This window comes from Marmota flaviventris, chromosome 11 (assembly GCF_047511675.1).
Source record: "Marmota flaviventris isolate mMarFla1 chromosome 11, mMarFla1.hap1, whole genome shotgun sequence".
NCBI classification, from domain to species: Eukaryota; Metazoa; Chordata; class Mammalia; order Rodentia; family Sciuridae; genus Marmota; species Marmota flaviventris.
In genome coordinates, this window is record NC_092508.1 from 66,382,891 (window position 1) to 66,401,480 (window position 18,590).

The 18,590-nt window shown below is 34.8% G+C and overlaps 1 protein-coding gene across 8 annotated transcripts in view; it reads left to right on the forward strand.

Moving 5' to 3' along the window:
• LOC114101146 (sodium channel protein type 3 subunit alpha) overlaps positions 1-15,993 on the forward strand; it is a 77,312-nt gene extending 61,319 nt beyond the window's left edge. For all 8 annotated transcript variants that reach the window (XM_027946051.2, XM_071619385.1, XM_027946053.2 and 5 more), the window contains exons 20-26: positions 5,743-5,865; positions 8,484-8,756; positions 9,614-9,667; positions 10,494-10,631; positions 11,916-12,020; positions 13,674-13,944; positions 14,798-15,993. In XM_027946051.2, the coding sequence (XP_027801852.1) occupies positions 5,743-5,865; positions 8,484-8,756; positions 9,614-9,667; positions 10,494-10,631; positions 11,916-12,020; positions 13,674-13,944; positions 14,798-15,993 (2,160 nt within the window). The remainder of the gene's footprint in view (positions 1-5,742; positions 5,866-8,483; positions 8,757-9,613; positions 9,668-10,493; positions 10,632-11,915; positions 12,021-13,673; positions 13,945-14,797) is intronic.
• The last annotated feature ends 2,597 nt before the right edge of the window (positions 15,994-18,590 follow it).

The following is an 18,590-nucleotide window of genomic DNA, read 5'->3' on the forward strand; positions in this document are numbered from 1 at the left end:
CAAATCACTTTTAATGAAGCATAAATGACCTCCAATTTCCATATCTGGCCTTTCATAAATAATAGTGGTGAATCTAAATATTGTCTCAAAAAGTTGTCCATTAAGGAAAGTTCAATATTCTCGTATTTTGTAGCTAGAATGAATTTTAGAGTGTCTAGCCTTTATTCTAGATATCAGGAAACTGAAGCCTCAGTTTAAATAATTTTCCTGAAATAACACAACTGCTTAATAAAGCTGACCCTAGTGTCCATGTTTCCTAATTCTCAATTCAGCTTTCCTTTTTCTCCCATAGATTTCCAGTTTAACTGATCCACTGTAAACATTTTAGGCAAATAATGGGGGATGTGTGTGTGTGTGTGTGTGTGTGTGTGAGAGAGAGAGAGAGAGAGAGAGAGAGAGAGAGAGAGAGAGAGAATGATACTGGCTTTAGATGTAGCATGTATAATCATCTTCTCTCTGAAATAAGAGAATACCAAGTATGTTCAATAATCCCCTCTACTCAAAATTTTGTCATGTATGTAGATCATGTTTGAAGACTTCAAAATGTGATAGAATCTCTCAGAAAAAAGTAAACATAAAGGTTTTAAAAGTACAAGTACAATATCTTAAAATAGCTTCATAATCCATAGGTTACATTGTTGGAACTAAACCCAATAACCACAAAAAACTTAAATGAATCACTACCAACAACAAAAATTCCTTTAAATGCATAAAAAACAAAAGCCAGGCACAGTGGTGCACGCCTATAATCCCAGTGGCTTGGAAGGCTGACGCAGGAGGATCCCTAGTTCAAAGCCAGCCTCAGCAATGGTGAGGAACTAAGTAACTCAGTGAGATCCTGTCTCTTAATAAAATATAAAATAAGGTTGGGATGTGGCTCAGTGGCCAAGTGCCCAAGTTCAGTTCCCAGAATATAAAAAAAAAGTATATATGTGTATATTATATATTATGTATAATATATGATATACGTGTATATTATATATTATATATAATATATGATATACGTGTATATTATGTATTATATATCACATATATAATATATTATATACACATATATAATATTTATATATTATATGCACTGTCTCTAGCTTGCATAACCAAAATATATTTAACCTTTGAGTTCATAAGAAATCAGCTTATTATATATAATATACACATGTTATATGTATATCATATATATTATATATAACGTATATATGTGTGGTATATATATATATATGTATATATATATATATTATATACTTGAGACAGGTATCTATGTAAACAATTTAACCTCTTTAATCCCCTACAAGGTAAAATTAGATTGCCGTATACTCTTTCTCATCTCCTAAAATTCATTCATGTGTTCAGTCGACATGACTGGTGCCTAATAATAAGCACCATATTCTTTTCCAGACAGAGGAGATATGAAGATGATGGGGCAAGCTCTCTATTAGAACTTAGGCTCTATGGGGCAGAAAGTGGAGGAAGCAAAGAGCAAAAGTGTAAATAAATAAAACCTAAAAATTAGATTACTTGGCTGGGGTTATGGCTCAGTGGTAAAAGTGTTCACCTAGCATGTGTGAGGCCTTGGGTTCAATCCTCAGCACCACATAAAAATAAATAAAATAAAGGTATTGTGTCCAACTACAACTAAAAAAATAGATTAAAATAATTAGATTACTGCTAGAAATAAAATAGGGTGGTGGGATAGAAGGTGATCATAGTGTGGGGAACAGGAGGACAAAGTCAGATTTTGTCCACCAGATGTCTCTGAAGAGGAGTTAGGAAGAGGGGGCCATAAAATCCATTGGCTCTGGAGTGGGGAGGAGCTGATGATATTCAAGAGAGAGAAAGGAAACTGGTGTGCTTGTGTGTGATGAAACATGAGTGAAAGTCAAAGAAACTGAATTTGTTTTGGCCCTCCTAGACAGAGAATGTAGATGAACTAGGACATCCAGAACCAAATCGTGGGGCACCTTAACACTTAGAAGTCAGGCAAAGAAGAAAGAGAGAGTAAATTCTACTGAGAAGTCGTACTTGAATGCATGGTGTCACAGAATCTCAGAGAAGATTTTATCAAAGGAAGGGAGAACTTGTTTTCAAAGGCTGCAGGAAGGTCACTTAGATTTGGCAAAAGGGAGAACATTGATTTTGTGGATGAGAGATGTTTCACAGAAGTGAAGGGAATAGAATGGTTGTTGGAAAGATAGAGGAGAAAATAGAGACGAAGGAGTGAATGACAAGTATAGTAAATCAGTTTGGAATCCAGAAGGACCTCAAAAGGACTCCATGCCTCTGCCATAATATCAAACTAGGTGGACTACTTTTACTGTGTCTGTATAATTCTTTTTTTTATTATCCCCAAATCAAAAAGGTATTATTTTTATAAAACCACAAATATATTGAACTATTTTAGATTTCAGCAAACTATATACCATAGGTACTAGCCATAGAGTGAACTAAATACATGATTTAATTAATATTTATTTGAAATTGGTTGGAAGCAATCAAAATTCTTGTGATCCTTATCAAGTTTTTCTTAAGTGTCATTTTTCAGAAAACTAATCTGTGCATCACTCATAATAACTTTAAATTTAGTTTTTAAATTATCCTAAGATGCTGATGTATCCAAAACAAACTCCATACTCAACCAGAAGGAAATATTTATTGCACTCGGGGGTTCCACTTTATACGCAGCACAGCAGGGTGGTGTGGTAGACAAGAGATGCTTGGCTACAGGTTGCTGGGGAACTCTTCCCTGCCTGTTCAAGGGCTCCTTAGATTTCTGTCAGCTGTTCCGTTGATGTGAACAGCAGAAGAATAGGGACACTTTCTGATCCTAATGTGGATTTCCAGCTGTCAGCAACCTCTGGAATCTAGTGGTTCCTGCCTTAATTCTTGACATCCTGACATCCACAATAATGAAGCTAGACTGTTGTGGTAGTAGCACAATGTATTATCTAGAACTTTTTAAGCCCTTATTGTGGGAATGCCCTCATGAAGAGCCTTACATAATAATGATGAAAATCCCTAACCCTGATTTATTGCTGTATATAGGTGCTACTGAAAACACTTAACATATGCTAACTCATTTAATCTTCAGAGTTTTATGAAATGGAAACGGTAATTATTCTCATTTGCAAATGGGGAAGCTAAGGCAACGAAAAGTTAAGTTGCTTGTCCAAGTTAGTATATCTAGTGTTTATGCTGGAATTTGCACCAATTTGTAATTTGTCAAGTGCCTTGCCAGTATAGAACATTAGCTTCAAACTTTATGTATGCTGAAATCTTTAAACCTTTTGCAAGAATCTACCTCTGTTTCTAATAGATTTAAAATATCTCATTTCAAAATCGGCTTCATATTTTTACATTAGCTAACCCAATAATAAAATGAGTTTCTGTCTTACACAGATGACATTTGTCTTAAGTCAAAAGGAAACCAGAAAAATTATTTACATTATTGGTAATATTACGATAATCTTATCCGAATGATTTACACAGAATATTTAAGCTACTTGATTAAATCAATCTATAATGAATATTCTGAGAATCAGACATTTCTTTTAAATTTCCTTTATTTTCCTAAATAAATCAAATATGCTACAAATCCCATCTCAGGTTTGCCAGGAAGTTCAATGTCATACAATTTTTTATTGTCTCACCTTTGTAACTTTCAGAAACTCTGGGACATTGTAGCCCAGGGAGAAAAAAAAAGAGTAAGTTCTGCTGATCCTCATTATATAAGGTTGCTACTCTGGCACTTTGTTTTCTGAGCCATAAAGTCCATTAAAAGAAACACTGTTTTGGATGGGTGCAGTGGTGCATATTTCATAATCCCAGCAATCTGGGAGGGCGGCTGAGGCAAGAGGATCTCAAATTCAAGGTCAGCCTCAGTGATTTAGCAAGATACTATCCAAATTAAAAAGAATTGGGGATGTAGATCAGTGGTAAAGCATCCCTGGGTTTAGTCCTCAGTATACAGAAAGAAGGAGGAAAAGGAGAAATGTTTCATCAGGCTCATACCTATAAACCTAGTTGCTCTGGAGTCTGATAGCAAGAGGATCCCAAGTTCAAAGTCAACCTGGGCAAATAAGCGAAACACCATCTCAAAAGAAATAATAAAAAGGGAGTTGTAGCTCAGTGGTAGAACACTCCTGGGTTCAATGCTTAGTACCAAAACAATACAAAACAAAATAAAACTCCAAGGAGCACAGTTTTACTAATGTCCACCTTCCCTAACAGTTCCATTCCTGTATAGGGTAGTGAAATGCAAGTGGGACCTCCTGGCCTTTAAATGCCTGTCTTCCTATAGTTCCAGCACCCACTGGTTTGTACATGATCTTTTTTTTTCCTTTCAAAGCATGAGCTTTCTTACTTTAGATTCTTGAGAAATTTGCAGCCACCTCCTTTCAAAAACTCTTATCTTAAATAAAGGACTTGGTTGGAAAAATGGAATAAGTCTTCAAACAGTACCTATAAGAATATGAAAACGCTGTTAATGTCTCCTGAAGCATAGTCTAAAACATAGAAACCTCTGAGTCCTTTAATAGCCTGTCCAATCTTTCCTGTCTTCTGTAGCAGCAAACCCAAGATAGAAATAATAGCTCCATAAATTATTCTGCCACTGATCAAGTTCAATATTTAAGTCATTTCTTATTCTGTTGAATTCTGTAAGATACGTTCTAAATTAAACCATGAAAAGAAAGTGGTTTCTTTTGCCTTTAAAAACCATATGCTAGTTTTAGTGTCACCCTTGATACCATGTGTCCTTGAGCAGACCCTTCCTTCCTTCCTTCCTTCCTTCCTTCCTTCCTTCCTTCCTTCCTTCCTTCCTTCCTCCTTCCTTCCTTCCTTCCTTCCTTCCTTCCTTCCTTCCTTCCTTCCTTCCTTTCCTTTCCTTTTCCTTCCTTCCTTCCTTCCTTCCTTCCTTCCTTCCTTCCTTCTTTCTTTCTGTGGATGGGTGGTGCTCAACTTACTAATGCAAAGGTGATACCTACTTCTTGGAATTTGTGCACGTAATCAAGAAATTATATTAAAACAAAAAAGTTCCCTTTCCTGAAAAGGACATGTCTTTTTTATTTTTAATATTTCATATATTTAAGTGCAATTTAACAAATGTATAAATATCAGAAAGGTGTATGACCACTCTAAATAATAGATACTAATTCTCATCGTAAGTATAATAGATAATTTGGATAGAATTTTTTCAGGTAAAAATTTCCCCTTATTTATTTATCCAATACATAACCACTAAAGTATGTTCAGTCAGAGAGTTTTAGGCATGTTAAGTAAAAAAGTGTTTCAACCCAGATAATAAAATGTTTGCATGAACTGCAAGGGAAGACAAGGTATCTAACCAATTGACTCTATTATATGTAAATACCTCTAGAATGCATAGTCAGATGCTACATAATTTGGGAGAGAAACATGATTGCTAATCAACAATACTAAGAACGCATCCATGGAAGATCTGGCTTTTAAACTAAGCCTTCAATAATCTTTGGCATATACATAGGTTGTAAAGGGATCTACAGTGTGACGTATCTAGCAGGAGGGGGTTACAAATGTTTGTAAGAGTAGGCAAATATTGCAGTTTCATTGATATTCAGTGGTTGGGGATGAGGCTGGTGGGTAAGATGATCCCACAGTGCAGAAGCAAAGGTTGCATGTCTAAACCTTCATTCAGCACGGCATCCTGTGCCTTTAGTCAATAGTTGATTTATTGGTGGACTAATTAATATTTTTTTTTTCCTTTTGTAGGTTTCTTTGGTCAGTTTGGTAGCCACTGCTCTTGGCTACTCAGAACTTGGTGCCATCAAATCCCTCCGGACACTCAGAGCTTTAAGACCTCTAAGAGCCTTATCTCGATTTGAAGGAATGAGGGTAAGACTGGAAGCTCTTTAAGATTCATATCAAAATAACATGTAGTCAGTCATTTAGATTCAGACTACCATCCTCTTCTGATATTTACATCAGAGAATTACAAAACTTGACAGCATGAATCTTAGTGACCACTAAGTCTAACCTCTTGAAACGGAAGTTTAGTTTAGGCCTTTCAAAATTGTGATAGAATCCAGGTTTGGGATCACAGTTCAAGGATGTCGTTTCCACAACATCCAAAAACTTCGTGCTGCCAGTTATTTCTTTTCATTGCCTACACACTTTGAAATGACTGCTGACTGTTGACATTCATCCTATGAGGGTTTTTTGTTTTTGTTTTGTTTTTTGTTTTTTTAACCCTTCATAATATTTAAATTTGCTTCTTCAACAAGTACTGGTAAAGTTTTCTCTTCTTCTGGAGATAGCCTGTATTCTCCCTTGAATGTATACTCTTCACTCTCCCTCCAAAGGCCTCTGTCTCTTGAGATTGCCTCCATTCTTCCTTGAATATATATCTACTTTCCTAAATAAACTTCTGTCTGTGCCTTTGGAGGGGGCGGGAAAGGTACTGGTAAGGAATTAAAGGCAGAATGGTTTTTGTGTACTTTAACTCTTCAATCAACATTAGTAATAAAAATTGATGCTGGGCATGGTGGTGCATGTCTGTAATTCCAGTGACTCTGAAGGCAGAGACAGAAGGATGACAAGGTCAAGGTCAGTCTCAGCAATTTAGCAAGGGCTTTAGCAATTTAGTGAGACCCTGTCTCGAAAAAATAAACAAATATTTTTTTTAAAAGGAATTGAGGATGTTGTTCAGAGGTCAAGCACCCTTAGGTTCAATTGCCAAAACCCCCCAAAATTGTTATACATCCAAGAAAACAACATAAATAGTAGGCTACAACAAAATCTGTATATTCTGAGCACCAAAATAAGTTGTTAAGCTAATTTGCTAAGTATTTCAAACAACCCCAGGCTTTGTTTTATAGATCTCACTTTTAAGTAACATTTTCAGTGAGGTTCACTTTTTCCATAGCACTTTCATTTTCCTTTCAGTTCTCTTCCTTAGTACTTTAGATATCATGCATCTAAACATGACGTACATGCTTACCACACCCCACTCAGTACTCTTTGGCACAAAGGCCAGCTTTGTTTAATCTGGTTTGCAAATGCACAGAGATATTAAATTTCTTCAAGGCCACAAGACTTTTATGTTAGGAGGTGGTTTATTTGGGGCAATAAAAATGCTTCAGCCTTGACTACAAAATTTATTCATCAGAGAGAATGAAACCACTCTGCAGAATCTCCAAAACCATTGTAAGCAAAAAACACTTGGTTTTTAATTTTATTTCATTGCTACTGTTAACAAATTCATAAATAATCATACAATTTCCCATTTCTCAAACAAATGTGTACTATTACTGATAAGAAAGACTTAGGCCCTCTTCTGTTTTCATAGCAATAGTTCATTTCAGAAGGGAGGTGACAATTGAAAAAATTGAAAACAAATAAATATGCTGTAATATAAAAATCATTTCATTAACATTTTAATTCACTTATATGGAAGAATTACCATTCCAATATTCAAATAAACGTATAATAGTCTTTTTTAAGATAGTAGAATTTGTAGAGGCATGCAGGTTATTTTACATAAATTTTAGTAAGAAACGTAACATAGTATGCATAGTATATATGGCTTAATTTCGGAGAGAAATGAAATTCAATTAGTACAGGAAATTTTTACAATTTTACATTTCAGATTTTTATGTCAGTTTTAAATTCTTTGATATTTATGTCTAAAATGTCCATAGTATTTTAATCAAATAATAGCTTCATTCAATATAAATGCTAAACAAAAATAGTCCAATTTGAACTAGATTAAATTAGATAAGAAAAGTTACTTTTGAGCGCTGTAGAGATTTCAAAATATATCTTAACCTCTTCAGAATTTAACGAGGTGAAGGATAATTGAATTTCCCTTTCACAAAATCAGTCAGCCTGGTCTGATGAAAAAGTTTGTGCCCTGAAGTGACCATTTAGAAGACCATGGAAGACTAATGGGGACATGTGTGCAATACGTTCATGTCTACAGATATCTCACCTCCTTTCCTAATTTGATATGTTTTTTAAATGGAGATTTGCCAATAGGAAATAAAAGGACCTTGTAAATTCCTAACTTTATTCTTCATAGTCATTAAATGTTACCTGATACGAGGATACAGATTTAAGACATGTTTATTTGTAAAGGGTTTATTTGCTCATTTTTGTCCAAATCATTATTCAGTATTTAATATTCTGGATAATTAAAAATGTATTGCTAAAAGATGATTATTTCTTCTGTTGGCATTTAATGCACCTTTTCCTCCCTTTTTTCCCTACCACACATTTTATGACTCCATCTTACTGTATCGGATTTTTGTTTGTTTCTTTTCATGTTTTGGTATAGTTTGCTTCCCTTAAATTCTTAGCCCTTCAGTTGTGTCACTGTTTTAAACCTAAAGTAATAATTCACCTAGGTTGTTACTTAACTCCTTTCAAAATATCCTATAATACTAAATACAAAAATGAAAGGAATGTTTTCCACTTTGAACATTTGTAAATGGTCTTCTTGTTTCCCCTTCTAGGTGGTGGTGAATGCTCTGGTGGGAGCCATTCCCTCAATCATGAATGTGCTGCTGGTCTGTCTCATCTTCTGGCTGATCTTTAGCATCATGGGTGTGAATCTGTTTGCTGGCAAGTTCTACCACTGTGTTAACATGACAACAGGCAACATGTTTGAAGTTAGTGAAGTCAACAATTTGAGTGATTGTCAAGCTCTTGGCAAGCAAGCTCGGTGGAAAAACGTGAAAGTAAACTTTGACAATGTTGGCGCTGGCTATCTTGCCTTGCTTCAGGTGGTAAGTGATATACCATATGAGTATTGACTACATTTTCAACATGTTTCAAGTAAGATCATCTCTCTGATGTTCTTCATTTGAGTGATCAATATTTGACAGTGGAAAGTAGATGATAACACGTATAATATTAAGTTGACTCTAAAGATGTTGCTGTTGTTTATTACATTCCTAGTCTGCAACCTTTAGAATGTTTGAGCATAATTTCATATTTCTTCTTCCTTTTTTTTACTATTGAACACTACTTTCATTTTTAGTTTTCTTTAGCAATCATTGTCAAAAGAGAAATTTAGTATTAAAATGATAATCTATAAATTGTAGTAGTGATAATTTAAATGTACAAATTATTAACCAGATAATTTTATTGTAGCAATGTCTAAATAAATGTGATTGTGTCATGTGAGGAAATATAAATGTTATGGGATGGATTTCAAAATAATGTACTGTTTAATTTTCTTTTACTTCGATGGTAGTATATTATCTAACCAATGATTAGTAAAACTTGAGTTTTGTTTAAACCATGGGTTTGAATCATAAAGCTTACTCTTTGGTAAGAAAGGGATGTGAGACTGAGATGAAATTTTCATCCATCTAGCTAAATTCTAGTCTCTAGCTAAATTTTATTACAGAAAAAAAAATTAGAATATCTTCTAAGAGAAATAAAGAAAACAAGTTCAAAGCTCTAAATACCAATCTTTTTCCATTTATTTTTTTTTATTCCATTCACTCCAATCTCTTCATAGAAAAATTCATATCATGCCAAAATTTATTTGCAACAATATTTTCAGATTTTCATCTGGTATGATGCCATAGTCTTGGATGAGGTTTTTATGTGAAATTCAAATATATTTTGTTTACAGGCCACGTTTAAAGGCTGGATGGACATTATGTATGCAGCTGTTGATTCACGAGATGTAAGTGTTACTCAAATACTATCTGTTAATAGCTGCTATATGTTCCATAGTGACTATTGTTGATAATTCAACTGAGAGACCCAAAATTGTATGTTATATAAAATTAGAATATTTATTATTATATGTGGAAATGGTCTCTTAAAGCCAGTATACTATGATGGTTGATTGGTTGATAATTTTTTAATCTATGTCTAATATATAATACATATCTGTAATGAAAGGATATCTAACTGCATGGATTATGAGACATCAGATCAGTCCTGTAAGTGAGACTCCTCCACTCAGCAGTGATTGTCTCTCCCTGTCCCTGGAGAGTATATGATAAACCAGCCTGTGAAGCAACTTCCAAGAATATTATTATACAGAAAAGCAAGCAAGTTTCAGGAAAATGCAATTTCGAAAATAGAAATAAAAACAACTCCTCAGAACATAACTGTTTATGCTGTATTTCCCTCTTAGAAGTCAATGTTCTATTAAAGGTATATTTGAAAGAAGCAGCATTTCCAAAACCACACTGAAAAGATTGTCAAACATTATGATAAGACCAATAACAGGCTCAAAATGTTTGCCCTATTTATATCATTGTTATTTATGCTAAAAAATATGTTACATAAAGATATGTTACATTTTGTAAGACACAGTGGGGAAAAAGATTCAAGAAAACTGTAAAATTGGAAAATTTTCATGCTAATTTGAAAAAAGAATTGTTTTTCTAAAATAGTATCTTAAGACAAGGTAAAAGTGGCTCTATATCCAGTAAAAACCCTCACTACATTATTAATCTACTTTAATCATTCAATATTTTAATATTTTCAATATTATTTAGGTTAAACTTCAACCTGTATATGAAGAAAATCTTTATATGTATTTATACTTTGTCATATTCATCATCTTTGGATCTTTCTTCACTCTGAATCTATTCATTGGTGTCATCATAGATAACTTCAACCAGCAGAAAAAGAAGATAAGTATTTCTCAGCTTTTGCTGTTCTGAGTTTCTGTCTGTTCTATCACCAAGTAACCAGGATACCCACAGCCATACAGCCATGACTGCCTCAGACGACTGTGTTGTATTACTTTCAATTTACTACATGGTCAGCTAAGCTACTGCCCCAATCAGTGGCTCCCCTCCACTTAAGAGCTGCTGTGGTGTCTTTCTTACCCAAAAGTGTGACCACTAATGCAGATCTTTGGATCTCCCATTTGTCTTGTGGAGGCTTTTAGGAATTGCCTCCACTCATTTTTCTGACCTCATCTTCTCCCACATCTCATTCTCTGTAGCTACTACTCTGCTACCCAGTCACTCCCCACCTACCAGCTAATGCCACAAGGAGTTGCTACAGACACAGCTGATTTTCACTGACGTTTTCTGAGCAAACCATACCCTTGTATCTCCATGACTTTATCTGTGATATTTTCTCTTCCTGGGGTGTTTTGTACAGCAAACTCTTACTCATCCTTTAAGGCCTAGTTTAGGGCACCCTTCTATGTAAAGCTGTCTCAGAATTTATTATTGACCCTGCAGAACAATTTTTTCCCCAAATCACTATGCAGTTTTCCTCTATGTTTTCAGTTTCCTGCCCTGGTCAGATACAAGATGCTGTGTCTTTTTTTTTTTTTTTTTTTTTTTTTTCCCCATAAGTACCAAGAATTGAACCAAGGGGTGCTTAACCACTGAGTCACATCCCCAACTGGTTTTTGTATTTCAGTTTGAGACAGGGTCTCCTTAAGTTGCTCAAAATCTCACTAATTTGCTGAGGCTGGCTTTGAACTTGTGATTCTCCTGCTTCAGCCTCCCCCAGATAATGTGATTACAGGCATGTTCCACGAATGCCCTCACTGTGTCTTGTATATCTATGGAATACTAATAGCCAGTACACAGCTCAGCACACAAAAAGAGTTCAAAACAAATTGTTGAATAAGGCAGCGAACCTGTCAATAGTGAAATGGACTAATAAAACATACTTTGTTTCATGAAGATATATTTCAGATCCTTAAGCCTCCTTCTAAACAACATAATCAGTTAGGTCCCTGTGCTAATCAGAATTTTGTTTACTTATGGGATTTGCATAATATTAAAGTTTTCCAAATTTATCATAAATATGAGAAGCAGAAAGATTCTAGATGTAGTAGAATAATATCTTTTTTTAAACTGAGAAAAAATTAAAGGAAGACTTGGAAATATTTTGGTAAAGGTGCTATTGTGACACGTGTTGGGATTGTAACCAGTTTTGTACTATGTCTTTACTTTGGAGGTCAAGATATCTTTATGACAGAGGAACAGAAAAAATATTACAATGCAATGAAGAAACTTGGATCCAAGAAACCTCAGAAACCCATTCCTCGGCCTTCAGTGAGAATTATTCATAATCTTTGCAATTTCAAAGTTTCCGTATAATCTAATTGGGTAGTGCTCGGAATCAGAACTTTTGGGTGATGTCACCAATGTATAGATCTAATTATGAAGTTTATATTGTGTGTAAATTTCAACTGCTATACTCAATAACAATTGCCAAGTTCTTAAAGTAAGATAATATTCTTTATCTTTTACAAATTGAAAATCTCCAGATCAGGGTTCCCACTAATTGATTTCAAAGCAAGGTTCACCCTTCTGCTGCCACTGACCCATCTGGCTTGCTGTTCATCTGATCTTAAGTGGTACTCTCACATCCTCTTAAGTAGGTGGAGATTTCCAGCTGTCAAGGCCTCCTCCCTCTATGCTCTTGGTTCTTGCATTCTTAAGACTAGAATATATTCCTACCCTATTTAGAATGGAAGAATGCCATCCAAGTTGTTTGTTGTTTCACTACATACACCAAAAAAGAAAAAAGCTTATTCATAATGCATATGCTAGAGCTTCATGATAATGGAATGTCATAATCATAAGTTATGTTGGCAGAACTGTATTCTAACTCATCTATCCTCTAAGATTGGTAACAAATAAGGAAACTGAGGCTCAAAGAAGATAATTATTGTATCCCAGGTCACAAGATGTGATTTCCAGAATTGGGACTTTGCAAGATCTCATGAATCCTATAAGTGATTTTGCTTTACAATACTTTTTAATAGTAATTGGATAATGTATGCATGTACAAGTATGTAAAAACAAATCCTATTAGTATAAATAAATATAATGCACCAATAAAAATGTCAGAAAAAAGAGTCATTGGAGCTCAGAGGTGTTAAGTAGGAGACAAAGGGACATAGAATACTGTACACAGAAGGGAATGAACCTACTTTACTGAAACTCATTTAAATTTGGAAGCAAGTCAGTTCATGACCTTTGTTTTTTGGTAAGCCATATAATTTTATGTTTTTATTCAACATCGTAAAAAACTTCTTTAAGTAGTAAAGTTGTATTTAACTACAATGTTAAAATAGGACTATTCGAAAGGGTGTACTTCCTAAAATGACTGTAAATTAGACAAAAACAAAATTTTTCGTCATGTAGGTTTACTGAGGCACAAGCAAAAAAAAAAGGATGAAGAGAAAAAGAAATGAATTAACAAACACATAGAAACACGAAATGGGAAAAAGTAGAATTGTATGGAAAAGTGACTGACTTATTTTGAAGAAGTAAAAAAGATTTAACTGAAAATCCCTAAAATGTTCATAAATGACCTAGAGTGTCTATCTATATAAAAATCTATCTATATTAACCTAATTTCTAAGTTCTTATTACTAGTTGCCATTATTTTTTATAAAAATCATCATAGTTATTAGACTCAAGCAAAGTCTATGCATACTGTCAGCCAATTGCCACTCTTTTATGTCTAGTCATCTTTTTCTCTCCATGTGTTCTAAATGTAGAAATAAACCAAATGTGGGGGTCATGTGGTAGATAGATCCATATTAATAAGAAGAACAATGAAGCACAAAGTGTTTAGGGTAATGTGAGTAGATACACATCTCATAACCATATGTGGAAAGAGTTTTCTCTATAATTTTAATGGATCATTATTTATGAAATGCATACATTAACCTCCTCTCCCTTCTCTCTTTCTAGAACAAATTCCAGGGAATGGTGTTTGATTTTGTAACCAGACAGGTCTTTGATATCAGCATCATGATCCTCATCTGCCTCAACATGGTCACCATGATGGTAGAAACTGATGACCAGAGCAAATACATGACTCTAGTTCTGTCCCGAATCAACCTCGTGTTCATTGTCCTGTTCACTGGGGAGTTTGTGCTGAAGCTCATCTCCCTCAGATACTACTACTTCACCATAGGCTGGAACATCTTTGATTTTGTAGTAGTGATTCTCTCCATTGTAGGTAAGAACATTTTAATTACAGAGGTACAGTTACAGTGAAACAGTTCCCCCAAGTCCTACCAGCTGCTTAACAGGGAAATTAGGTGTGAGGAAAAATAGATTATGTAGATCTCAAGTTCAGTGCTAACGAATCTGAATGAAAACTCTGAAACCTGGATGTATGGACAAAGCTGATAGTTAGAATCATGTTAGAAATACTGAATGGGGGATGGGTGGGGAGGATAGGAAACAAAAGTCATCATATTCTCATAGTCTTAAACAAAAATCACAGGCTGAGAGAAGAGTCTCTGAAAAGTCATCAAAATAGAATAGAGTTATACCATAAAAAGCTGAAGAAATGACCAGCACTGCTCAGAGCAGTTAACAGTTTTCCAAAGTATGAGTGATGACATCTGAGACTTCCCTTGAAAGTAGGATTGAGTTTTAACAGGAGAAAAGAGAAGATATGGATGGCACCATAGAACAATAAATTTAGAAAATTTGTATCAAATAGTGTTCATTTTTCTCTAACTAAAGAATGTCATTAAAAAATAGAAAACAGATGTATTTATATGTTTCATAAGTAGTCTTTGAAATTTCCGCAATTGATTTGTGGGGATAAGCATTCATAGAAATTTGGGTTATATGATCTTAAATTGCCATGATAATATCTGAGATTATTTTAAAAATTTCAAAAGTTTATATTGGTTTATGATATTCTACAATCATTGTACTATTTAATTGCTAAAATCCAAGAGTATACAATTATTTAGTAAAGGTTTACATTCTGTTGTTTTCGCAGACTACACAGAGATAAGGCAATCATATAAGCACAATATATTCACTATTTAGCTCTGTTCTGTATTTTTACACAGGAATGTTTCTTGCTGAGCTGATAGAAAAATATTTTGTGTCCCCAACCCTGTTCCGAGTGATCCGTCTTGCCAGGATTGGCCGAATCCTACGTCTGATCAAAGGGGCTAAGGGGATCCGCACACTGCTCTTTGCTTTGATGATGTCCCTTCCTGCCTTGTTTAACATTGGCCTCCTGCTCTTCCTGGTCATGTTCATCTACGCCATCTTTGGAATGTCCAACTTTGCCTATGTTAAGAAGGAAGCTGGAATTGATGACATGTTCAACTTTGAGACCTTTGGCAACAGCATGATCTGCCTGTTCCAAATCACCACCTCTGCTGGCTGGGATGGATTGCTGGCACCTATTCTCAATAGTGCCCCACCTGACTGTGACCCTGACGCAATTCACCCTGGAAGTTCAGTTAAAGGAGACTGTGGGAACCCCTCTGTTGGGATTTTCTTTTTTGTCAGTTACATCATCATATCCTTTCTGGTCGTGGTGAACATGTACATCGCTGTCATCCTGGAGAACTTCAGTGTTGCTACTGAAGAAAGTGCAGAGCCCCTGAGTGAGGATGACTTTGAGATGTTCTATGAGGTTTGGGAGAAGTTTGATCCTGATGCAACCCAGTTCATAGAGTTCTCCAAGCTCTCTGATTTTGCAGCTGCCTTGGATCCTCCTCTTCTCATAGCAAAACCAAACAAAGTCCAGCTCATTGCTATGGACCTGCCGATGGTCAGTGGAGACCGGATCCATTGCCTCGACATTTTATTTGCTTTTACAAAGCGTGTTTTGGGTGAGAGTGGAGAGATGGATGCCCTTCGAATACAGATGGAAGATAGGTTCATGGCATCGAACCCCTCCAAAGTCTCTTATGAGCCTATCACTACCACTTTGAAGCGCAAGCAAGAAGAGGTGTCGGCTGCTATCATTCAGCGTAATTTCAGATGCTATCTTTTAAAGCAAAGGTTAAAAAACATATCAAGTAAATATAACAAAGAAACAATCAAAGGGAGGATTGACTTACCTATAAAAGAAGGCATGGTTATTGACAAATTAAATGGGAATTCCACCCCAGAGAAAACAGATGGAAGTTCCTCTACCACTTCTCCTCCTTCCTATGATAGCGTTACAAAACCAGACAAAGAAAAGTTTGAGAAAGACAAGCCAGAAAAAGAAAGCAAAGGGAAAGAGGTCAGAGAAAATCAAAAGTAAAAAAGAAACAAAGCATTATCTTTGTAATCAATTGTTTACAGCCTATGAAGGTATAGTGTGTGTGTCAACTGGACTCCAGAGGAGGTCCTTGCCAAACTGACTGTTGTAACAAATACTCATGGTCAGTGCCTATACACGACAGTGACCTCTCTGTCACTTGCAACTCTGTGAGACAGGGTATCCACATTGACAAGAGGTTGCTGCTTCATTACCAGCTGACACTGCTGAGGAGGACTCAACGGCTACCTAGACCACAGGGAAAGCTGTGCAAAGTGATCGTTGTGACTACACCAAACACCTTTAGTAGAGTACTCGCATCTGCTCTATTTTTAACTTCCATATCTGCCATATTTTTACAAAATTTGTTCTAGTGGATTTCCCTGGTCCTTGATTCATAGTTTATTCATAATATTATGTCACTATTTTTGTAAATGAGGTTTATGTTGAGGGAAAATTATATAAGAGCTCTGTGTTCCTACCCCATAAGTCTCTTAAATAATCAGACAAAAATATTTTGCCTGAGCTGGGCGTGGTGGCACATGCCTGTATTCCCAGTGACTGGGGGAGGCTGAAGCAGGAGGATCACAAGTTCAAGACCAACCTCAGCATGTAGCGAGGCTCTAGGCAACTTAGTGAAACCCTGTCTCAAAATAAAATATAAAAAAGGCTGGGGATATGGCTTGGTGGTTAAGTGCCCCTGGGTTAAATCCCCAGTAACAAAAAAAATAATAATAATACTTTTGTTTTTTTTTTTCCTGATGAAATCCTTGCTCAAAACCAGAAAAAAAAAAATTCTGATGTTCACAGTTTCAAGTACTTCCATTTTCTAGATGCTTTAATTTAAAAAAGTGTTTTAGTCTCTTATGTTTGTTTACATCTGAACAGTTATGTGCCTGTAAAGTGTCCTCTAATATTTAAAGGATTATTTTTATGCAAAGTATTCTGTTTCAGCAAGTGCAAATTTTATTCTAAGTTCCAGAGATCTATATTTAATTTTGGTAAAATGCTTTCCAAAAAAAGTAATCTAATAAATCTGTTCTAGAAAAGTATATCTAAAGTATGACTTTAGAGTAGTTCCACTTCCTGCTGCAGTATTGCTTTGCTATCTTCTGCTCTCAGCAAAGCTGACAGTTTATGTCAATTAAATACCCTCTTTTATGTAAATAGTTATTTTATCCTGTGGTGCATGTTTGGGCAAATATATACACATATATAGCCCAATAAACAACTTATATTAAATTAAATATGTACCACAGTTTATGTGTCTTTTGCGAGCTTCCAACAGGGATGTAACCTGTTCACTCATTACACATAAATAGTTTGAAGGCTATCACTAATGCATGTCAATATTGCCTATGCTGCTCTATTTTACTCGATCCATTCTTCACGAGTCTTGGTTAGAAGTCACACGTTGGTGGTAGAATGAAGTCAACCAGCTCTGTCTACATGTCAAGCATAATAATAGATTGAAGTTATTAAAAGACTCCTTTACTTTTGCATTTTTTAATTCAACTTGAGTATCATACAGTGTCTCTCTCAATTTCAATGAAACAAACTGCGTATAGCCTATTGTCATATTCATATTTTGCTAAAAGTATGTCTAAAACTTGTTAAAATATAAATAATGTAAAAATATGATCAATTTTATTTGTCAACATTTTGTACATAAGAAAATTATTTTCAGGTTGATGACATGGCAATTTATTTTATTTTATGCTTTTGCTTTTTATTTATAATCATAATTCCAAACTTTTGAATCCACAAGACTTTTCAATAGATAATTTCCTAAAATAAAATTAGACAATGGGTTTTTTGGATTTCTTTGTTATACTATATTTTCTACCATTCCAATAGGAAATACATTGGTCAAAAACTCAAACCTAGACCATTTTCTACCAACAATGGTTGCCTCAAAATAACCCTTCATTCATGGAATTTTTTTTTAACTTAACTTTTGTAGTATTTGCATATGCAGACTAGGCTTATTTTTTTAATTCCTGCTGCACTAAAGTTATTACAGATATAACTCTGTCCTTTTAAGCCATGAACAAGTGGCAAAGTTGTGCAATTACCTAACATGTTATAAATTTTTGTTTTTTGCACAAACCAAAACTTTAATGTTAACTACTTTTACAAAACTATTTATTGTAGTGTATTGATGAACTGCATGCAGGGGATTGCTATTACTAAAAAAGAATGGTGAGCTACTTCATTATTGAGCCAAAAGAATAAATATTTCATTTTTTTATTGTATTTCATTTGTTTGCCTCTGATTGTTTTTATTGTTGGCTGTTTAAAATATATATAATTAATGAAACATGTTATTCATCTGATATGAGTACATGAAAGTTCACATGAATTTTCTAATAACCTACTACACGGTCCACCAAGAAGTTCCTCAGAAGAAGGCTGGTTAAAAGCATTTTTATAAACTTTTTATGGGTGCAAAGTATTAAGCCCATATATTCTACTTCCAGGTTTGATAATAATAGTAGCCACCAACAATGGCTGATGGTTCCAATAAATTCCTTTGGCTATAAACATTTGAATCTCACTTTTCTAGATTTACTTGATGCCATCTCCTATTTTCTTTAATA